Source organism: Bombina bombina, chromosome 5 (assembly GCF_027579735.1).
Source record: "Bombina bombina isolate aBomBom1 chromosome 5, aBomBom1.pri, whole genome shotgun sequence".
Lineage (NCBI taxonomy): Eukaryota > Metazoa > Chordata > Amphibia > Anura > Bombinatoridae > Bombina > Bombina bombina.
In genome coordinates, this window is record NC_069503.1 from 669,789,648 (window position 1) to 669,814,686 (window position 25,039).

A 25,039-nucleotide genomic window follows, 5' to 3' on the forward strand; every position below is an offset into this window, starting at 1 on the left:
CCTTGGGGGGTGTTTAAATTCTTACTTTTATTTATTTTTTTTTTTTTTACACATAAAGGGAAAAGTTCACAGCATTGATGGCCATAAGAGACCAATACTAGGATGCTGTACAGTGCAAAATGAAGTCTATGCCATGGGATCTAGGCTTACTTATGTAATATGATAAAAATACATTTTCGTAGTACAGAATGAAATGCTTTTAGATGGACAGGGCCCTCAAAACAGCTCAGGATCATCTGTCATTGCATACATTTAATGTCCCTTTAAGACTGTATGTTTCCTCCTAAATGATATGTTGCTTCAATCTGTAGCTTTAATAAATACTCTTCAGAGAACAAATGCAAGGAATAAAACTGTAATATTGTTGAATTCAGTACAATACCACTTATTTATCATGCTATGTGTGGAAACAAATAACGTGTACTAGAAAGAACATTTCACTGATATTTAGTAGATTAAATTAAGAATGGAACTAAAACATGCTTTGTAGAATAATACAAATAACCTCTATTGTTCACAGGGATATGTTCCATTCTATGTCAGTGCAACAGCTGGGACAACAGTATATGGAGCATTTGATCCTATTGCCAACATTGCAGACATCTGTGAGAAATATGGACTCTGGTTGCATGTTGATGTAAGGCTGTTTGATGTGTTTTATTCAGAATTATTCTATTATGAACAATGCTAAGCTTATCCTTTATGGACTAAAATAAGTACAGTATAATCTAGTGTTCACTGACAATACTTTTGAATAGGACTATCTGTATTCTGTCAATTTGGCATTTAGGTTAAAAATTGCGTCTATCCTATTGGGCATTCTTACTGATGATTCAGACATTAAAAATGAAATAATCAAACAGATCAAGCATAAGCACATAAATGATGCACTATTATGCATACAATACCAGATCACACCAGACATAAAACCCTTTGAGGTGGTAATGTTTAATTATATGTAATATAATGTACTTTTTTTGCCTTTTGTAGTGTAATTTGATTCTGGAAAATGATTAAGACTCCAGGCTTAACACTGCTTTAATAATAACTATCTTAAAAGTGATATTAAAGTGAATGTAAAGTTTCATAAAGTAGTGCCCGGTTTTTAAAAATACTATTAAAACAGGGGCACTTTCATTGATGAAACTTTACATTACACCATATTTGTAGAAATACTTACCTCTTCGTCTTGAAAGCCGCTCCAGCACTTCGCCAGCCCGTCGCAAGCATCTTCCCACATCAGCAATGACAATCCCGGCATCCTCCAATCACGGCTTCCCCCCGGGGGAAGCATTGCCTAAAGCAACGCCGTGATTGGAGGAAAGCCAGAATCTTAATTTCTGACGTAGGAAGAGGCTTGCGACGGGTTGGGGAAGCAACATCATCAGCGATCCAGCTATCAAAACGAAGAGGTAAGTATTTCTACAAATATGGAACAATGTAAAGTTTCATCAATAAAAGTGCCCCTGTTTTTAATAGTATTTTTAAAAACCTACTTGATGAAACTTTACATTCACTTTAAACACTAAGGGCTAGAATACAAGTGGCGTGGTATTGTTAGTGCGGGTTGGATAAGCAATATTGCGATTGTGCTAACTTGCCTGCATATTACAAGTTGGGAGTAAACAACTTCACTCTAATTAGCACGCGTTGGGTTTGTGTAATTCGAAGCCTAAACTGTAAAAGTTAAAAAAAAATTGTGCACCAAACACAACATAAAAAAATTGTGCACCAAACACAACATAAATACATTATAATAAATTATATTCACTATCTTTTTAAAAATGATTTTGAATAAATATTAATATTTTTTATATAAGGGTTAAAGGTATATGGTATATGACAAGGTTTTTAAATGGGAAGGGTTATATTGTATATACCCTCAATACAACAAAAGTCAGTAGAACTTTCATTACTGAGATTCCAATCACTATTTATTTTTAAATTCTTTGTATGTCCACCTTTATTTTTTGATGACAGACTCAATCCTTCTTGTCATGGAGGACACCAGTTTTGCACACATTTCTGGAGAGATGTTCTGCCATTCTTCAAAGACAATTTTTTTTCAGTTGCTCTTTGCTGGAAGGCTTTCTACAAGTGTTCATTTATCTTGTTTGTAACTTTTTCTGGGATCCTTTGTTTTTAAATGGATGAATACATTTTTGAAGCTTTATTACAACCGGCATCTGGGGAGGCTTGTTTTTAGAGTGCGGAGTACTTCTCTACTTTGTGACTGTACTTACTGCTGTGACAGAGGCGGTCTCCTTGCACCTATCACATGACCATTCCCTATGAATGTGTCGACGCTGAAGAACGCTTCAGGTTGGAGCCAGAGTCTGAGCGCTGCAGGTCTGAAAACTCTTTGTTGGAAGGGTTGTTTTGTTCTATCTTTTTCCCTTAAAATACCCTAAAGGTGTTTTATTGTATTCAAGTCAGAAGACATACTTGGCCATGTCAAAGTGTACTTTGGATCTGTTATCATGCTGGAAAGTTCCTCTTCTGCCAAGCTTCTGGAAGCTAGGAGGCATCTTGTATGCTGATATGTAGGTATAGCCATAAGCATTTATGGTGCCATCTATAAATGTCATCTCCCCAACACCTTTTTGCACTCATGCAGCCCCCTGTCATCACACTCCCAACTCTGTGCTTCACTGTTGGGACTATGCATTCAATATAATAATCTTAGCCAGGTTCAAACCACACATGCTGGACCCCATCTGAGCTGAACAAAAATGTATCTTGGTCTCATCTGACCAAAAAATGTGCTCTCAATATTCATCAGACTTCTTTTAATGCTGTTTAGAAAAACTTTAATCTTGCAGTTTTGTGCTGAAGAGCAAGCTAGGGTTTTTTCTTGGACGTCGTACATAGAAGTTGGCATTATGCAATGTCCTTCACACTGTCAACTGTCACACTGTCCATGGCATCATTTTAGGAGGATGGCCACTGTGGTTCTGATTAGTGGTACTTTGGCTTATTCTATACCTCCAGATTATTGCTGCTACTGTATTTCAACTGATTTTTAGTTGGTCACTAATGTTTCTGTATCCTTTTCCATCTTTGAGAAGTCTCACAATCAATTCCTCTGTCAATTCTTTTCCGTGTGGAGCCATGATGCAGACATGCAGATAGACACAGGCCATAGGTCCAAAATTGAGAATGTGCTGGTGTTTACAGGTCATTTTATAACCATGTTCATGCAATTAGGCTAATTGGAAACCACATGTGTACTCAATTTTGTTTCAGTGATCTAACTTGTATATCAGTGATTACCAGTGTATTCCCTTTGTTGCATTAAGTATATAAGTCTAAATATGTGTTTGTGTGTGTGTGTGTGTGTGTATATATATATATATATATATATCTTAGTGTGCCTATATAGGTATATTTACATGTATATTTATGTATTTATATATGTGAGGGCAGTCTATTTTTTAAAAACTACAAACCCCAAAGCTAATATTACAAAAAATGAAAAATTACAGAAAAAAACCTAAACTAATACCCCTATAAAAATCACAAAAAAACCCCAAAATAAAAACACCCCCTAATCCTAACAGTAAAACCCCCACCCAACCAACCCCACCAAAATAAAAAAACTAAGTCTAAAAAAACATAAGCTACCCATTGCCCCTAAAGGGGACTTTGTAAGGGCAATCAGCCCTTTTACAGCCCAAATCTAAAAAAAAAACACACCAAAAAATAAAAAAATCCTAAGACTAAGCCCCAAATAGGTACTCACCGTTCCTGATGTCCGGCGGTGAAGGTCTTCTATCAGGCGGCTCCATCATCTTTTATCTTCACCTGGAGTGAAGGCAGCGTGGAACGGAGGTATGGCGCGGTCTTCCCCGATGCGCAGATCCGGAGCAGTGGTCCTCAGCGGCGGTTCTCAGCAGCGGTCTTCAGCGACAGAGATCCTCAGCTGTGGTGAGGCTCCTCTTCATCCTATCTCTGTTGTACACTAAAAATTAAATGGAAGATACCGCATTCAATTTGGGGTACCTTTCATTCCTATTGGCTGAAATTTTGAAACCAGCCAATAGGATTAGAGCTACTAAAATCCTATTGGGTGTTCAAAACAGCCAATAAGATTTCAGTAGCTCTCATCCAATTGGCTGACTTCAAAATTTGAGGCCAGTAGGAATGCAAGGTACCCCATTTTTAAACGGGTACCTTGCATTCAATCCTCAGTGTGCGGCGGTGATCGTATGAAGAGGATCCCCATGCTGGATGGCTCTGCGGTCACCGGTCTTGTTCCACGGTCACCTCTGCACTGCGTTGCCTTGGTCCTGGATGAAGCTCCTTGGATGCCTCCAAGAAGACTTAATCGCCTGGAAGAAGACCTTCTCTATCGGACTTTAGGAACGGTGAGTACCTATTTGGGGGTTAGACTTATTTTTTGGGGGGGTGGCTTTTTTTTTAGATTAGGTTTTTGGGGTGCTGTAAAAGAGCTGATTGTCCTTTTAAGGGCATAAAAGAGCTGAATGCCCTAGGGGCAATGGGTAGCTAAGGTTTTTTAGACTTAGTTTTTTTTATTTTGGGGGCTTGGTTGGGTGGGGGGGTTTACTGTTAGGGGGTAATTGGTATTTTTTTTTTTAGGTAAAATAGCTGTTAGGGCACTTAGTTTAAATTAGGGGGTGTTTTTATTTTGAGGGTGCTTTTTATTTTCATAGGGATTAGGTTAAAAAAAATTATTTTTGATAATTTTGTTTTTTTCTGTAATTTTAAGATTTTTTTATTTTTTTATAATTCTAGGTGATTTTTTAATTCTAGGTGATTTTTTTTGTAATTTAATGTTAGGATTTTTTTAATTTTAATTGTAACAGTATTTTTTTATTTTATTTTTAAATGGGGTTAATTTAGGGGGTGTTAGGTTAGGGGGTTTAGTAATTAAATTAGTTATTTGCGTTGTGGGGGGTTGGCGGTTTAGGAGTTTATAGGTTAATTAAGTTTATTGGGATGTGGGGTTTGGCGCTTTAGGGGTTAATAGGTTAATTAGATTTATTGCGATATGGGGGGTTGGCGGGTTAGGACTTAATAGGTTAATTAGGATATTGCGATGTGGGGGGTTGGCGGTTTAGGGGTTAATATTTTAATATATTATTTGCTTCATTTAATTTGCGGGTTAGGGGTTAATTACTTTTACTTATTTTGGTGTGGGGTTGGCGGTTTAGGTGTTTTTTAATTCTTCACGGTTAGTTTTTTTTTATTATTTCGTGCGGGTGGTTAGGTTTTTTATTATTTGTGTGGGCAGTTAGGTTTTTTACTATTTTGTGCGGGCAGGTACGTGTTTTTTGTTATTTCGTGTGGGTGGTTACGTGTTTTTTCATTAATATTTTGTGCGGTTGCGTGTTTTTTTCTTAATGCTTAGTTTGTTTACGCTGCATCCAGATGGATTATTTTGGCTGCACACGCAGCCAACATTCCTTTGAGGACATGTACGCAACTGGCGACGGACGCGTTACAAACGCGATTATAGTAAAGATACACATATAAACACATACATACACGTGTATATACAGTACATACAGTCATGGCCAAAAATATTGGCACCCCTGCATTTCTGTCAGATAATGCACCATTTTGCCCAGAAAATTGTTGCAATTGCAAATGTTTAGGCATTCTCATGTTTATTTATTTTGTTTGTATTGGTATGACACAAAAGAGAAAAAAAATTCCACGCAAAACTCCAAAAATGATTTGTTTTGGCACTTTCTCAAAATTGTAAGAAATAATTGCATTCCAAGTTTGTGATGCTCCTGTAATTTGTAATTAAACTCAGGTGTATCAATTAACATGGTGCTGACAATATAGAAATCACTCTGGTATCCAGTTAAAATGGTGATAAATTTGCTCAACCTTTCTGTTGTGTGTCTCTGCGTGCCACACTGAGCATGGAGAAGAGAAAGAGCAGCAAATAATTGTCCGGCGATTTGAGAACAAAAATTGTGGAAAAGTATGGACAATCTCAAGGTTACAAGTCCATCTCCAGAGATCTTAATGTTTAATGTTTAATGTGCAAAACATTGTCAAGGAGTTTACAGCCCATGGCACTGTAGCTAATCTCCCTGGACGTGGATGAAAGAGAAAAATGTATCAAAGATTGCAACAAAAGAATTTTCGATGGTGGATAAAGAACCTCGATCAACTTCCAGACAAATTCAAGCTGACCTTCAGGCACAGGGTACAAATGTGTCAGCTTGCACTATACATCGCCATCTGAATGAAAAGGGATGTTATGGTAGGAGACCCAGGAGGACCCACACAAAAACATAAAACAAGCCAGATTGGAGTTTACCAAAACTTACCTGAGGAAGCCAAATCCTTTGGGGTAAATGTGCTGTGGACAGATGAAATAAAATTAAAAATTTTTGGTAAAGCCCATCATTCTACTGTTTTCAGAAAAAGAAATGAGGCTTTTAAAGAAAAGAATACAGTCCCTACAGTCAAACATGGTGGAGGCTCACTGATGTTTTTAGGGTGCTTTTCTGCTTCAGGCACTGGATGTCTTGACTGTGTGCATGGCATTATGAAATCTGAAGACTACCAAAGAATTCTGTGGTGCAATGTAGGGCCCAGTGTCAGAAAGTTGGGTCTTACAGCAGGACAATGACCCAAAGGTCACGTCAAAGAGCACCCATAAATGGTTTAAGACAAAGCGCTGAACTGGCCAGCAATGAGTCGAGATCTCAATTTTTTATTTATTTATTTATTATCGGTTATTTGTAGAGTGCCAACAGATTCCGCAGCGCTATAAACAAAGGGGGAGTACAACAAAACAATTATATGGTAGAGGGCCCTGCCAAGAGTTGCACTGTTGTAGTCAGCTCTTAAGAAGGTGATCCACAAACAGCTGGACTATTAGGCTTACATGCTAAGAGGGTTCAGGGGATTGTAGTGGAGGAGAGGAACTGGTATTAGGAAAGGTTAGCATAGGTTGTATGCGTCCCTGAACAGTAGAGTCTTTAGGGAGCACTTGAAGCTTTTAAAACTAGAAGAGAGTCTTATGGAGCGAGGCAGAGAGTTCCACAAGATGGGAGCCAGTCTGGAGAAGTCCTGTAAACGGGAGTGTGATGAGGTGACAAGAGAGGAGGAGAGTAGGAGGTCATGAGCAGAGCGAAGGGGATGGGAGGGAGAGTATCTGGAAACAAGGTCTGAGATGTAGGGGGGAGCAGTGCAGTTGAGTGCTTTGTATGTCAGAGTGAGGGTTTTGTGTTTGATCCTAGAGGCAAGAGGAAGCCAGTGAAGGGATTGGCAGAGAGGCACAGCAGATGAAGAGCGACATGTAAGGAAGATGAGTCTGGCAGAGGCATTCATTATGGATTGTAAAGGAGCTAGGCGGCAGGTGGGGAGACCAGAGAGGACAGAGTTGCAGTAATCAAGGCGTGAAAGAATGAGAGAGTGGATTAAAATCTTAGTTGTGTCTTGTGTAAGGAAGTGTCTAATTTTAGAGATGTTTTTAAGGTGAAAGCGGCAGGCTTTAGCCAATGACTGAATGTGAGGAGTGAAGGAAAGATCTGAGTCGAATGTGACCCCGAGACATCGGGCGTGCGGGGTAGGGGTAATGATGGAGTTGTTGACAGTTATAGAGATATTGGGGGTGGAGATTTTGGAAGAAGGGGGGAAAATGAGGATCTCAGTTTTGGAGAGATTTAGCTTGAGGTAGTGAGAGGACATCCAGGAAGAGATGTGAGAAAGACAGTTAGTGACACGGGTTAGCAAGGAAGGAGATAGTTCTGGTGCAGAGAAGTAGATTTGGGTGTCATCGGCATACAAATGATATTGGAAACCGTGGGACTTAATTAGGGAACCTAGTGATGACGTATAGATTGAGAAGAGAAGGGGACCGAGGACAGAGCCTTGCGGTACTCCGACAGAAAGTAGTGACGGGGCAGAGGAGGCCCCAGAGAAGGCTGCACTGAAGGTACGGTTTGACAGGTAGGAAGAGAGCCACAAAAGGGCTGTGTCACAGATGCCGAAGGATTGGAGGGTTTGGAGCAGAAGAGGGTGGTCGACAGTGTCAAAGGCTGCGGACAGATCAAGGAGGATAAGCAGAGAGAAGTGACCTTTTGATTTGGCTGTAAGTAGGTCATTGGTGACCTTAACAATAGCTGTCTCTGTGGAGTGATAGGGACGAAATCCAGATTGCAGCGGGTCAAGAAGGGAGTTTAACGTAAGGAAATGGGATAGGCATGCAAATACTAGTTTTTCGAGAAGCTTTGAAGCAAGAGGGAGGAGGGAAATTGGGCGGTAGTTGGATGGGGAGGTAGGATCAAGGGAAGGTTTTTTGAGGATAGGTGTGACCAGCGCATGTTTCAATGATGAGGGAAATGTACCAGTGCTGAGGGAGAGGTTGAAAATGTGTGTTAGTATAGGGGTAAGGGTAGCAGAGAGAGAGGGGAGCAGCTGTGAGGGGATAGGGTCAAGGGGACAGGTAGTGAGGTGAGAGCGCAGTATAAGTGCTGAAACTTCATCCTCAGTAACAGGGGAGAATGAACTAAGTTTCAGGTTATGAGGGTTGTGGTTGGGTGAGAGTATTTGAGGGGGGGAGAGAATGGAATTGTGTTGAGAGCTGATTTCATGTCTGATGGAGTCAATTTTGTTAATGAAGTGACTGGCAAAGTCTTGGGCTGACAGAGAAGTTGTAATAGGAAGTGGGGGAGGGCGGAGGAGCGTATTGAAAGTGGAGGACAGACGTTTTGGGTTTGAAGAAAGATTAGAGATAAGGGTAGAGAAGTAATGTTGCTTGTGGAGATTAAGGGCAGAGTAGTAGGAGTTCAAGATGAATTTGTAATGAAGAAAATCAGCAGAACTCCATGATTTTCTCCAATGCCGTTCAGCAGTACAGGAACATCTGCGTAGGTACCGTGTCAGAGGAGTATGCCAGGCCGGGGATGAGTTTGTGATTTCCTAGCAGTGGTAAGAGAGGCGAGATTGTCAAGGACGGATATAAGGGTGGCATTATAGTGGCAGATAGATTGTTCAGGGCAGGAAAAGGTGGAGAAGGATGAGAGGAGTGGTTGAAGGGAATTAGCAAGTTGTTGCTGATCTAAAGACCTAATGCTTCTGTGAAGTTTAGTGTGAGGAGTAGAAGGTGGGAGAGTTGTAGGAAGGGATGAAATGTTGCAGGTAAGGAGATGGTGGTCAGACAGAGGAAAAGGGGAGTTTGAGAAGTTTGAGAGAGTGCATCAATAGCTAAAGATCAGGTCAAGGGAGTGACCGTCTTTGTGAGTGGGAGAATCAGTCCATTGTGACAGACCGAAGGAGGAAGTGAGTTGCAGAAGTTGTTTAGAAGATGAGGCAGTGGGATTGTTAAGGGGGATGTTGAAGTCGCCAAGAATGAGGGCAGGGGTGTCAGAGGAAAGGAAGTAGGGTAGCCAGGCAGCCAAGTGATCTAGAAATTGAGTTGCGGAGCCAGGGGGTCGGTATATGACTGCAACACGTACAGAGAGAGGGGAGAATAAGCGAATCATGTGGGTTTCGAATGAGGGAAAAGTGAGGGAAGAGATAGGGTTTATTTGTTGAAAGGTGCAACGAGAGGAAAGTAAAATACCTACACCACCTCCTTGTCTATTACCAGACCTAGGAGTGTGGCTGAAGTGAAGACCCCCATGTGACAGAGCAGCAGTGGATGCTGTGTCTAGGGGAGAGAGCCAGGTTTCTGTTAGGGCCAGAAGGTTGAGGGAGCGGGAGATGAAGAGGTCATGTATAGAAGTGAGTTTGTTGCAAACAGAGCGAGAGTTCCAGAGTGCACAGGTGAAAGGGGTAGTGGCTTTAGATGCAAGAGGAATGTGAGAAAGGTGTGCAGAGTTTTGTTTTCTGAGTCTATGGGATGGTACACATGGATGTGCATGGCTTGTCAGTGGTTGGGGACTGGGATTAGGGGAGATGTCACCAGCAGTAAGTAGAAGCAAGAGGGAGAGTGACATGAGATGAGATACAGATTTGCAGTAGTGAGACTGCTTTTGAGATGGGCTGGAGGGGGTAGAGAGAGTGTTTAGGAATAGGTAAAGTTCATGAGTAGAAAAGTAAGGTGAGTTTAGGAGAGATGGGCTAATGAACAGTGCAGGTGGAGAGGGAGAAGGAGTAATTGAATAGTGTAGTTTGTTATAGAGACAAAGGGTAGCAAAAAGGAATATGAATATATTGAGCATTTTTACAGAATTGGGAACCAGTTAAAAACATAAGACACAGAATTACTGTAACAATTGCATAAGGGAATGAAAGGTATATGAAACATAATATAATAAAAGTACTGTGTATTCTATGGGGTTAAGGTAATGGAAGGATGTGCTGATCAGTGTGTGCACCTGTCATTTCAGGAGAGTTAAAGTTGTGTGGGAGACTATCTATAAATGAGGAAGTGAGCTTGGGGTGGGTGAGGGGTAGGGTGGGAGGGAAGCTGTTTCCCAGAAGGCTACCTGTAAAACGTTATGTGGCAATTGCAGTTAAGTGAGAAGGTCTGTGATTTTTTCTGTGTTCTTAGACTGTAGAAAGTTATGTGGCAATTGCAGTTAAGTGAGAAGGTTTGTGATTTTTTCTGTGTTCTTAGACTGTAGAAAGTTATGTGGCAATTGCAGTTAAGTGAGAAGGTCTGTGATTTTTTCTGTGTTCTTAGACTGTAGAAAGTTATGTGGCAATTGCAGTTAAGTGAGAAGGTCTGTGATTTTTTCTGTGTTCTTAGACTGTAGAAAGTTATGTGGCAATTGCAGTTAAGTGAGAAGGTCTGTGATTTTTAGAGCACCTGTGGAGAGATCTCAAAACAGCGGTTGGGAAAAGGAACCCTTCCAATCTGAGAGACCTGGAGCAGTTGGCGAAAGAAGAGTGGTCCAAAATTTCAGTAGAGAGGTGTAAGAAACTCACTGATGTTTACAGGAAGTGATTGATTTCAGTTATTTTTCCAAGGGGTGTGCTACCAAATATTAAATGGAGAGTGCCAATAATTTTGTCAAGTCCATTTTTTAGAGTAGTCCGTGGAATGTGTCCGATTTGGAATTGCAACAATTTTCTGGGTGAAGTGGTGCATTATCTGATAGAAATGCAGGGGTGCCCATATTTTGACTGTATATGCACATATGTATGGAGCCCTTTCCACTCAAATACCTTAAAACAGTGGTTCCCAAAGTGGGTGGTAATACCCCTGGGGACAGAAGAATTACTTGTGGGGGCATTAATTGGCATACGAGGTGTAAGGGGGGCTCTGGGATTACCATAGGGGACGCTAGTAGGAAAGAAGTTGAATAGGATGCTTTGGGCTCCAACAACATTTTGCTTTGTATTTAAAGTGTTCCTGCTATTTGAGAAGGGTATTTTAAGGCTTTTTCTTCTATTATTTAGGTTGATCAGCTACTTACACTTTCTCTCTGTATGATAAATTTTGCCAGTTATACTTTAGCATTGATGATTAACATTAACAGCACTGTTTAGAATCATTCGGCAAGATTTAGAGTTTTGCGGCCAAAGGGGTGCGTTAGCTACGCGTGTTTTTTTTCCCCCCCGCACCTTTTAAATACCGCTGGTATTTAGAGTTCTCTGAAGGGCTGCGTTAGGCTCCAAAAAGGGAGCGTAGAGCATAATTTACCGCCACTTCAACTCTAAATACCAGCGTTGCTTACGGACGCGGCCAGCTTCAAAAACTTGCTCATGCACGATTTCCCCATAGGAAACAATGGGGCAGTTTGAGCTGAAAAAAAACCTAACACCTGCAAAAAAGCAGCGTTCAGCTCCTAACGCAGCGCCATTGTTTCCTATGGGAAAACACTTCCTAAGTCTGCACCTAACACTCTAACATGTACCCCGAGTCTAAACACAACTAATATTACACTTATTAACCCCTAATCTGCCGACGCCGCTATCGCTGACCCCTGCATATTATTATTAACCCCTAATCTGCTGCTCCGGACACTGCCGCAACCTACATTATCTCTATGTACCCCTAATCTGCTGCCTACAACATCGCCGACACCTATATTATATTTATTATGTAAAAGATTCTAAATAGAGAGACTAACATTCAGAACATACATGAGTGTTCTGAAAAAGCAAGGGTAAAATATTAGGCACACAGACTAAAAAGTAGAGAAGTTTCAATACATTTATTAATATTCCCATAACACATTAGTGGAACATTGTTTTGAGCTTAGCCACAACCATATACAGTGAACAAAATATATACAGAAAACACCACATTGAATATGGTAAAGTGCAATGAGGTAGGACAAAACCTGCCTAAGCATACGTATGCTGCAAAACCCTAGTTAAGTAATTGCAATAAACAATGTACATTGAAAAGCCTATAACGAGCTATATAAATAGAATGGCAACCATACATATAAAGCATCATACATATAAAACGTCAATGTAGATAGTTAGCTGCCTAGGACAAAAAGCATTGAAGTGGATCAAGTCCAACATAAGTTCGTTATGCAAATAATGTTGTATGAGGAGTAAACAATTTTTGTTTCAGACTGGATCATAAAGCGTGATATGAAGAGCAGATGTGTACTTATCTTTGGCGTGTTATTTCTGAACACTTCCAACACGCGTTTACTGTCGGTATAGCGCTGTCATGGGGTGTGACGTCACTGGGGGAGGGATGGTAACACCATCATTGATCTCTGATAGGTAATGAAGAGGGGAGTATCTCCACGAACCTCCGCCGTATGTCCACTCAGCCGCCAATGAAAGAACCAGGCTTCCACAAGTTGTGCACGCGAATCAAAGTAGTGATGAAAGAACCAGGCTTCCACGCTCTTAGCAGACTTTTTTGTTACCAAGATGTACCTCAGCGTGTAGTCACAGTTACACAAAGCTTGTCACAATATACAGTTCTCACTGACAAAAGTGATCCAGACTTTCCTCATTACAGGCTAGGGTTTCACGTAGAGAAAGAGCACTCTTTTGTAGCAGCTCTAGGTTTAGCAATATGTAATGCAAATGTCCAGATATGTGGAAATATAACCACTATAACATCATTGCTTTACCACATATATCTTAGTGACATCAGTAGCTAAGTCGACTCTTACTCCTGAAGATTAAAACACAGCATAGCCAACGACCGTTTCACCCCCACAGCAAGTGTGTGTCACAGGGGTTCATCAGGGCATTAACAGTCCTTGCTGGACTTCTTCTTTTAAAGGCACACCTGACCAATCACAGGTGAACCTCCCATTAGAGGGTGATTCATCTCTTAAAGCTATATTCACCCAAATGGCCCTTACACATATATGTAGTGTTTACTGACAGTGAAAAATATATAAACTAGAAATGCCTAATTCCTCAGCATTCTAGGCTTATTTCACTATTTTGCACACTTTATACTATACCATATACTCTGCCAGATGCACTTAAAATAATAAAGGTAGGTATTAGATGACTTTGGATTTACAGGAAACTGGCATATTCCAGTTTTTCATTCAAACCAGCTGGGAATCTAGTGCCCAATCTATATATCCATTTTGTTTCCTTTTGTAGGAGTATCCTCTCATTATTACCACCCCTACCATTTGTGATACCCTTATCTATGATGATAAATTTCAAGGTTTCTATATTTCCATTATGGAATGTACAGAAATGTTTTGCTACATTTGTGTCTCTGGAGTGAAGGATATCATCACAATGCTCTTGTACCTGGTCCTTTACCAATCTTTTCGTTTTTCCAACATAAAAGACCGGGCATGAGCTTCGGAGAAGGTAAATTAACCCCTCTGATTGACAGTTGAAAAAGAACCTGATGAAATAATTTTTACCATCTTGGACAGAGAATTGTTTAATGCTGTCCATGTGGGCAAAGTAAACACAGTGCCCACATGGGTAGCTTCCCTTAATACCTCTGTCCTTTCTCAGCCAGTCTGCACTAGAGGGACCTCTTACAAACTGACTTTTCACCAGAATGTCTCTTACGCTTTGTGCTTTACGAGCTGTCAAAAGTGGCTTTTCGCCAATGACATTTTTGACCCTGTCATCCAGAGTCAGAATATGCCAATTTTTGTTCAGTGCTGATCTGATGTTTTGCCATTGGTTATTGAACTTAGAAATAAATCTAATTCTACTTTGGTTAGTCTTTGAATTGTTGCCATACAATAAATCATCCCTAGTGACTTTTTTTGCTTTCCATAGTGCTTTTTTAAGGCATTTGTTGGAATACCCCCTTTGTAGGAATCTTTTTTTCATGAGAAATGCATGGATGTTAAATTTAGAAATGGATGAGCAGTTGCTCCTTAAACGGATATATTTATATATATATTTATTAACCCTTAATCTGCCCCCCCAACGTCGCCGCTACCTTACCTACACTTATTAACCCCCTAATCTGACGACTGGACCACGCCGCTACTCTAATAAATGTATTAACCCCTAAAGCTAAGTCTAACCCTAACACTAACACCCCCCCTAAGTTAAATATAATTTTTATCTAAGGAAATAAATTAACTCTTATTAAATAAATTATTCCTATTTAAAACTAAATACTTACCTGTAAAATAAACCCTAATATTGCTACAATATAACAAATAATTATATTGTAGTTATTTTAGGATTTATATTTATTTTACAGGCAACTTTGTATTTATTTTAACTAGGTACAATAGCTATTAAATAGTTAATAACTATTTAATAGCTACCTAGTTAAAATAATTACAAAATTACCTGTAAAATAAATCCTAACCTAAGTTACAATTAAACCTAACACTACACTATCAATAAATTAATTAAATAAACTACCTACAATTACCTACAATTAAATCAACTAAACTAAATTGCAAAAAAACCCCCCACTAAATTACAAAAAATAAAAAAAGATTACCAGAATTTTAAACTAATTACACCTACTCTAAGCCACCTAAAAAAATAACAAAGCCCCCAAAATAAAAAAAATGCTCTTCCCTATTCAAAAATAAAAAGTTAACAGCTCTATTACCTTACCAGTCCTTAAAAGGGCCTTTTGCGGGGCATGCCCCAAAGAAAACAGCTCTTTTGCCTGTAAAAAAAAACATACAATACCCCCCCAACATTACAACCCACCACCCACATACCCCTAATCTAACCCACCCAAACCCCCCTTAAAAAACCTAACACTAAGCCCCTGGATTCAATCAGCCAATCAGATGTTTCCTACCTTAAAAATTCCGATTGGCTGATAGAATCCTATCAGCCAATCGGAATTCGAGGGACGCCATCTTGGATGACGTAATTTAAAGGAAACTTCATTCGTCATTAGTTCGTCGGTGAAGAAGGATGGCTTCGCGTTGGCTGCTTCAAGATGGTCCCGCTCCACGCCGGATGGAAGAAGATGCCGCATGGATGAAGATGTCTGCCGGTCCAGATGTCCTCTTCTGCCCAGATAGGATGAAGACTTCGGACCCTCTGTAGGAGCTCTTCTGCCAGGATATGATGAAGACTTCGGACCCTCTTCTGGACGGATCGGTGATACCCGGCTGGGTGAAGATAAGGTAGGAAGATCTTCAGGGGCTTAGTGTTAGGTTTTTTAAGGGGGGTTTGGATGGGTTAGATTAGGGGTATGTGGGTGGTGGGTTGTAATGTTGGGGGGGTATTGTATGTTTTTTTTACAGGCAAAAGAGCTGTTTTCTTTGGGGCATGCCCCGCAAAATGCTCTTTTAAGGGCTGGTAAGGTAATAGGTAACTTTTTATTTTAGAATAGGGTAGGGCTTTGTTATTTTTTTAGGGAGCTTAGAGTAGGTGTAATTAGTTTAAAATTCTGGTAATCTTTTTTTATTTTTTGTAATTTAGTGTTTGTTTTTTTTGTAATTTAGTTTAGTTGATTTAATTGTAGGTAATTGTAGGTAGTTTATTTAATTAATTTATTGATAGTGTAGTGTTAGGTTTAATTGTAACTTAGGTTAGGATTTATTTTACAGGTAATTTTGTAATTATTTTAACTAGGTAGCTATTAAATAGTTATTAACTATTTAATAGCTATTGCACCTGGTTAAAATAAATTCAAAGTTGCCTGTAAAATAAATATAAATCCTAAAATAGCTACAATATAATTATTTGTTATATTGTAGCTATATTAGGGTTAATTTTACAGGTAAGTATTTAGTTTTAAATAGGAATAATTTATTTAATAAGAGTTAATTTATTTTGTTAGATAAAAATTATATTTAACTTAGGGGGGTGTTAGTGTTAGCGTTAGACTTAGCTTTAGGGGTTAATACATTTATTAGAGTAGCGACGAGGTCCGGTCGGCAGATTAGGGGTTAATAAGTGTAGGTAAGTAGCGGCGACAATGGGGGGGGCAGATTAGGGGTTAATAAATATTATGTAGGTGTCGGCGACATTAGGGGAAGCAGAATAGGGGTACATAGGGATAATGTAGGTGGCAGCGGTGTGCGGTCGGCAGGTTAGGGGTTAAAAATTTTTATTAGAGTGGCGGCGATGTGGGGGGACCTCGGTTTAGGGGTACATAGGTAGTTTATGGGTGTTAGTGTACTTTAGAGCACAGTAGTTAAGAGCTTTATGAACCGGCATTAGCCTTTTAAAGCTCTTAACTCCTGACTTTTTTCTGCGGCTGGAGCTTTGTCGTTAGAGTTCTACCGCTCACTTCAGCCAAGACTTTAAATACCGGCGTTAGGAAGATCCCATTGAAAAGATAGGATACGCAATTGGCGTAAGGGGATCTGCGGTATGGAAAAGTCGCAGCTGGGAAGTGAGCGTTAGACCCTTTCCTGACTGACTCTAAATACCAGCGGGTGGCCAAAAGCAGCGTTAAGAGCCCTTAACGTTGATTTTGACCGCTATTGCAGAACTCTAAATCTAGGCGATTGTGTCGTAGCAGGAACAAAAGAAAAGACCGGTTGTGCTTGTCTGAGTAGTGTTTTTCATACTCAACCATCTAAGGTTTTTAAATCTTCTGTCATCAGAAATAATCTGGTGGTGCACTATAAAACTTTAGTAAGTACAATACACTTTCTTAAAAACTGATTTATTGGTGCAGTAGTACAACTCTGCTCCAAGCAAAGATATCAATATCAGATTTCCAACTATGGCAATTTAAGACCCCTGCTAAGTGATATGAAACCTGATATTAATTCATCAAGCACATCCATCAGATTAACAGTTTTTGAACAGTTAAGTACTTACTAAATGTGGTTTTTAAGACTCTTGCAAAGTCTAGGTGGAGTTCAAGATGATGTATTCTTAGTATTCTTTATTGAAAGCTAAACCTAGGCTCATATTCTAATATTTAAGCCCTTGAAGTCCACCTCTTATCTCAGTGCATTTTGACAGTTTTTCACAGCTAGACATCGCTAGTTCATGTAATCCATATAGATAACATTGTGCTCAATCCCATGATCTGTCAAAGTCTGTCAAAAGAACTGACATAAGGGAGTAGTCTACAGATGCTTAGATACAAGGTAATTACAGAGGTAAAAAATGTATCAATATAACAGTTTTGGTTATGCAAAATCCTGAGCAAGGAGAATATTGTATTATACCCTGCAAGCACTTTCTAAAATTGTATCTGAAACATTTGTTCATATGGCTTAATGTTCCAAATCAGAGATTATATATATATATATATATATATATATATATATATATATATATATATATATATATATATATAAATCTAGTTAGGCTGGAATATGTAACTGTATTTCTTCTATAAAGGTAAGACAAGTCCACGGATTCATCCTTTACTTGTGGGATATTATCCTTCCCTACAGGAAGTGGCAAAGAGCACCAGAGCAGAGCTGTCTATATAGCTCCTCCCCTAGCTCCACCCCCCAGTCATTCTCTTTGCCTACTCTAAGTACTAGGAAGGGTAAAGTGAAAGAGGTGATAAAATATTAGTTTTTAATTCTTCAATTAAGAGTTTGTTATTTTTAAATGGTACTATTTACTAATGTACTATTTACTCTCAGGCAGCAGATGGATGAAGATTGCTGCCTGGAGGATGATGATCTTAGCATTTGTAACTAAGGTCCATTGCTGTTCCCACAGAGGCTGAGGAGTACAGGAAACTTCAATGTGAGGAACGGTTTCATGCTATGCAGCAATGAGGTATGTTCAGTCATATTTTTTCTGGAGAGACTGTGTATTTCAGAAAGGCTGTCATTATACCCAGGAGGGTAAGGGTAAGCAGTAATCCTAGAGCTAAAAGAAGGGCATTACTTAGCTTGCTTATGGGGCCAATTACATATATGGTTGACACTGAATGTAAAATGTTTGTGAGCAAACGTTTTTGGATGGGAGTGCTTTAACGTTTTTGTGGGAAATAAACATTTTGGGCAACTTTATTAGGGCACACATGGCTTATCTTTAGGGTCTTGGAACCCACATGGCTAGTTATAACCGCTCTGGTGCAGTTCTTTAAGGCTCAGGAAACATCGAGTGAGATGGGCGGGGCCTATTTTCGCGCCTCAGATGCGCAGTTAGTTTGTCAGCAAGCAGCAAGCTATAACTCCTGAGGGCCCTGGTGTATATTTTGGGCCAAAACAAAGCTTTTACCCCACAATTTCGATCCCTGAGGGCAGGTAGGGCCACAACAGGGCTGTGGCAAGGTGCTGGGTTTTTTTTTTCCGGATCTGGGCCTATTTTCGATCTGGTTTGGACATTAAGGGGTTAATTGTAAACATTTTTTGTGGTGCAATCTTAACTACCTATAGTGGGTCTAAATACATAATTTTGAAAAATTTGGAGCATGTTTAGGCTGTTTTGCAGAACGTGTATGCTTTTTTTCTCTTAAAGGCACAGTACCGTTTTTTTAAGATTGTTATTTTTTTCACTAAATAAAGTGTTTTCATGCTTGTTTGTAGTCATTACTAGCCTGTTCAACATGTCTGACATTGAGGAAAGTCAATGTTCAATATGTTTAGAAGCCATTGTGGAACCTCCACTTAGAATGTGTCCCTCATGCACTGAAAGGTCAATAAATTGTAAAGAACATATTTTAGCTACTAAAAGTATGTCGCAGGATGATTCTCAGCCAGAAGAGAATCAGGTTTTGCCATCTAATTCTCCCCAAGTGTCGCAACCGTTAACGCCCGCACAAGCGACGCCAAGTACTTCTAGTGCGTCTAATTCTTTCACCCTGCAAGATATGGCCGCAGTTATGAATACTACCATCACAGAGGTTTTATCTAAGCTGCCTGGGTTGCAGGGGAAGCGCAGTAGGTCTAGTTTGAGAACAAATGCTGAGGCCTCTGACGCTTTATTAGCCATATCCAATATACCCTCACAATGTTCTGAAGTGAGGGATTTGCTGGCTGAGGGAGAGATTTCTGATTCAGGAAATATGTTCCCTCAGACAGATTTAGATATGACGGGTTTTAAATTTAATCTAGAACACCTCCGCTTATTGCTCAGGGAGATTTTAGTGACTCTGGATGATTGCAACCCTATTGTAGTTCCAGAGAAATTGTGTAAAATGTACAGATTCCTAGAGGTTCCTGCCTACACTGATTTTTTTCCGGTCCCTAAGAGGATTTGTTTGTTACTAAGAAGTGGGATAGACCAGGTATTCCGTTCGCTCCCCCTCCTACTTTTAAGAAAATGTTTCCCATATTTGACGCCGTGTGGGACTCGTGGCAGACGGTCCCTAAGGTGGAGGGAGCTATTTCTACCCTGGCTAAGCGTACAACTATACCTATCAAGGACAGTTATGCTTTCAAAGATCCTATGGATAAAAAATTAGAGGGTCTTTGAGGAAAATATTTGTTCACCAAGTTTTCTTCTCCAACCTATAGCGTGCATTGTTCCTGTAACTACTGCAGCGTCCTTTTGGTTCGAGGCTCTGGAAGAGGCTCTTCAGGTTGAGACCCCATTAGAGGATATTCTGGATAGAATTAGGGCTCTCAAGCTAGCTAATTCTTTCATTACAGATGCCGCTTTTCAATTGGCTAAATTAGCGGCAAAGAATTCAGGTTTTGCCATTTTAGCACGTAGAGCGTTATGGCTTAAGTCCTGGTCTGCTGATGTGTCATCAAAAGCTAAGCTTTTAGCCACCCCTTTAAAGGGTTAGACCCTATTCGGGCCTGAACTGAAAGAGATCATTTCAGACATCACTGGAGGGAAAGGCCATGCCCTTCCTCAGGATAAGACGAATAAGATGAGGACCAAGCAAAATAATTTTCGTTCCTTTCGGAACTTCAAAGGTGGTCCCTCTACCTCTTCTCCTGCCGCAAAGCAAGAGGGGAATTTTGCTCAATCCAAGTCAGTCTGGAGACCTAACCAGACTTGGAACAAGGGTAAACAGGCCAAGAAGCCCGCTGCTGCCACCAAGACAGCATGAAGGAGAAGCCCCCGATATGGGACCGGATCTAGTAGGGGGCAGACTTTCTCTCTTTGCTCAGGCTTGGGCAAGAGACGTTCAGGACTCCTGGGCTTTAGAAATAGTAACCCAGGGGTATCTTCTAGAGTTCAAAGATTCTCCCCCAATGGGAAGATTCCATCTTTCTCAATTGTCTGTAAACCAGACAAAATGAGAGGAGTTCTTATGCTGTGTAGAAGACCTATATTCCATGGGAGTGATCTGCCCAGTTCCGGAAACAGAACAGGGGCAAGGGTTTTACTCCAATCGGTTTGTGGTTCCCAAAAAAGAGGGAACTTTCAGACTAATTTTGGATCTCAAGATCCTAAACAAATTCCTCAGAGTCCGATCCTTCAAGATGGAGACCATTCGGACTATTTTGCCATTGATCCAGGAGGGTCAATATATGACCACCATGGACTTAAAGGATGCGTACCTACACATTCCTATCCACAAAGATCATCACCAGTTCCTCAGGTTTGCCTTTCTGGACAAGCATTACCTATTGGGCTGGGGTGCAGTCTGGAATTCCCTGAAAGCATATTCTAGAACTGAGAGGGATATTCAACGCACTTCAGGCGTGGCCTCAGCTGGCTTTGGCCAGATTCATAAGATTCCAGTCGGACAATATCACGACTGTAGCATATATCAATCATCAAGGGGGAACAAAGAGTTCTCTAGCAATGATAATCTATATCCCAGGAGTGGAGAACTGGGAAGCGGATTTTCTAAGTCGTCAGACTTTTCATCCGGGGGAGTGGGAACTCCATCCGGAGGTGTTTGCATGATTGATTCATCAATGGGGCACACCAGAATTGGATCTGATGGCGTCTCATCAGAACGCCAAACTTCCTTGTTATGGGTCCAGGTCAAGGGATCCTCAGGCAGTACTGATAGATGCTCTAGTAGTACCCTGGTCCTTCAACCTGGCTTATGTGTTTCCACCATTTCCTCTCCTTCCTCGTTTGATTGCCAGAATCAAACAGGAGAGAGCTTCAGTGATTTTGATAGCACCTGCGTGGCTACGCAGGACTTGGTATGCAGACCTGGTGGACATGTCATCTCTTCCACCATGGACTCTGCCACTGAGACAGGACCTTCTGATTCAAGGTCCGTTCCAGCATCCAAATCTAGTTTCTCTGTGGCTGACTGCTTGGAGATTGAACGCTCAATTTTATCCAAGCGGGGTTTCTCTGAGTCGGTCATAGATACCTTGATTCAGGCTCGAAAGCCTGTCACCAGGAAAATTTATCATAAGATATGGCGTAAATATCTTTATTGGTGCGAATCCAAAGGCTACTCATGGAGTAAGATCAGGATTCCTAGGATTTTGTCTTTTCTCCAAGAAGGATTAGAGAAGGGGCTATCAGCTAGTTCCTTAAAGGGACAGATATCTGCTTTATCAATTCTACTGCACAAGCATATGGCAGATGTTCCAGACGTTCAGTCGTTCTGTCAGGCTTTAGTTAGAATCAAGCCTGAGTATATACTGTTGCTTCGCCATGGAGTTTGAATTTAGTTCTTAAAGTTCTTCAAGGGGTTCCGTTTGAAACTATGCATTCCATAGATATTAAGCTTCTATCTTGGAAAGTTCTGTTTTTAGTTGCTATCTCTTCGGCTCGAAGAGTTTCTGAACTATCTGCATTGCAATGCGACTCGCCTTATCTTGTTTTCCTTGCTGATAAGGTGGCTTTGTGTACCAAACCTGGATTCCTTCCTAAGGTTTTACTAATAGGAATATCAATCACAAAATAGTTGTTTCTTCTCTGTGTCCTTATCCTTCCTCTAAGAAGGAGCGTGTGTTGCACAACTTGGACGTGGTTCGTGCTTTGAAGTTTTACTTGCAAGTGACCAAAGATTTCCATCAAACATCTTCTTTGTTTGTTGTCTATCCTGGAAAACGTAGAGGTCAAAAAGCTACGGCTACCTCTCTTGCCTTTTGGCTAAAAAGCATCATCTGTTTGGCATACGAGACTGCTGGACAGCAGCCTCCTGAAAAAATTACAGCTCACTCTAAAGTCTATGAATAAGGCATTACAGCCGAAACGCAACAGACTGGCCTGTTTGTGACACAACAGCTTTTGATTTTAAAGTTTACTGCACGTTAGCACTAAGATTTAAATAGTGTGAATAAAGTATCAAATTTTATTGGAGAAACCCAAGTGGCATTTTTTCATTTTGTGTAAATACATATATACACATATAAATAAATATGTGTGTGTATATATATATATATATATATATATATATATTATATATATATATATATATATATATATATATATCTATATATATATATATATATATATATATATATTTGTTTTATACTGAAGCTTTGTGCTCACAAAAGCATGCTTCCATAGGCTCAAATGGTAGCCATAGACAGAAAAAAACGGTACTTGAAAGTAACTTTACACTGCGAACACCCAACACCCATTACTTTTAACCCCTAAATACTGCTTAGTGCAGTTTTAAAAAAAAGATGCTAATATTTTTTACTTTCTTATAGCCACTACACAATTTTTTGGGGGACAATTGTAGGGACATTTTTGAAAATAACCAGAGGCATGTTTCAAGGTATTTGACTGGGAAGGACACAAAAGTATATATATATATATATATATCTGCCTGACACATGTTCTTTCTGCCTGACACCCATTGTTTCGATCCAACCGCTACTTTGTGAGTTTTCTTTCTGTTATTCAGAGGCTGACAGCTCTGTTTTATTAATTGTTACTCTTTAATCACTTTATGCTCACTTTCTTTTTTTTTGCTCTCTTATTTAAGAGATGATTAGAGGGTGTTTAATCAGTTTGTTTACTGTGGTTGCCAAGGCAACCATTTGGAAGCTTTTCTGTTTTGAATCAATGGGTGAGGTTTTGATTTCATTGGCTGTTTGTTGTATAAATGTTTGTATCTCACTTTGCTACTTTGTCTGAGGAAGGGTATACGGTCCCCGAAACGTCACAATAAAGACACATATTTTGGAAAGTCCAGCAAGTGCTAGCCCTTGTTCATTTATTTTTAATATATATATATGTGTGTTTATATGTATATATGTATGTACGAATACACATGTATACAAATTTATACACATTGGAGCCCTTCCCAGTCACCCTTTTAAAACCTTTTTAACAAAATCAAAATTATATTTTTTATTAAAAAGTTCATATACTAGTGCAGCAGTTCCCAACCTTTTTTTCTCTCCTGTACCCCTTGATTAGGCTTTTAATTTATGAGTACCCCCTCTCTTCATTACCCCCACCCATCCCTAAAAAAAGTTTTTTTTTTAAATTTTCTTAGGTTAGCTAACTAATCAAATGACTCAAATAAACCTAATGACTGCTTTGAAGTACTTGCGGCTGACGAATCAGCAGGTTGAATTTCAAAACAAACCTGATGACATTCCCACGTCACCACTCAAGGGGGCGCAAAACCGACCAATATGACAATATGAAACTATATAATAACAATAAAAAATATAAATGGTGACTATAATTATTGCATATTAAATGCTATGACTTATCAGTCCAAGGTGTGATCAGTCTCTAAAGATGAAACTTCCACTTGGTTTTGCATGAGGAAACAGTGTGCCAGCTGAGAAACAAGTTGCATGATTTTAATACATAGTGGGAACTTTCTGTACACTGTGTTTTTATACTATTTTATTAAAAGTGATTTTATACTTATCACTTGACTGAGAGCCTGTTCTTTTGCTGTTGGAGACTACGCCCCTGACGGAGGTGTGGGAGAGCCCAAGAACAGTGAGCTGGGACACTGAGAGATCCCAGTAGGTGGCACTAAGCATGAGTGAGTGCTGCCACACTTGTGAGTACCAGTCTATATATATATATATATATATATATATATATATATATATACTGCTTGTACGCAATTACACTAGGAGGCGCCCTTCTGTGTTTTGTTTGCACCATCACAGGTTGAATTTCAATGCTAACTGCAGCTCTCTTAAGAGTTCCATTTTTTAAACACTTATCCATTTATGGTGGTGCACAAAAAGTCACTCAAATCAATAAATAATAGCTAAACACTTAAAATTAAGCACTGATAAAAAAAAAGAAAGATCTAGGCGGGCTAGGCCTATTAATACACTTTCAAAAGTAGCTAGTCCCAAAGCATGTGTACCAAGCTCAAAGCGGAATAGGATAACTGCCTTTGTATCTGCAAGAGGAACTGAAGTGTATTCAAAACTTGGTCGCGGGTGAACCTACATTACCTCTAGCCCAAAACACACCAGTAGCCGATATAAAGATAGAATCCCAGGCAGATAAAAAATAAAGTCACTCATTATGAATTTAAAGGTGACATACAAATATAAGTCCATCGTGTGTGGTTCAGCCATTACCAACAATATTTTCGCATACCCCCAACCGGTCCACTGCGTACCCCCAGAGGTTTGCGTACCACAGGATGGGAATCACTGTACTAATGTAATACTTTATTTTAATATGTTTGTGATGTTTTATTTTTTTTTTAAATTAACTCACACTTTACACAGTTGCGGCTTCTGCTTGAGTGCAAACTATAACTTTCAATTTGAAATATGAGTGCTATTTTGCACGTTCATGATATCCATTTAAAGTGTAGGTTGCACAAGAGCAATGTTGGCCGGGCTATCCATTTTCTGGTAAATGTGATTTACCATGGACTTGTAATATCAAGTTGTGCTCTAATGTTAGAAAGGTGCAGCGATATTGCTTATCATGACCCGCGCTATCATTAACAAGGCACTTGTAATCTAGCCAA

General features: G+C 39.7%; 1 protein-coding gene across 1 annotated transcript in view; it reads left to right on the forward strand.

Moving 5' to 3' along the window:
- The window catches only part of LOC128661590 (glutamate decarboxylase 1-like), a 161,829-nt gene that overhangs the window by 104,090 nt on the left and 32,700 nt on the right, over positions 1-25,039 (forward strand). Inside the window, exon 8 of the mRNA XM_053715827.1 lies at positions 521-637. Coding sequence (XP_053571802.1) covers positions 521-637 — 117 coding nt within the window. The remainder of the gene's footprint in view (positions 1-520; positions 638-25,039) is intronic.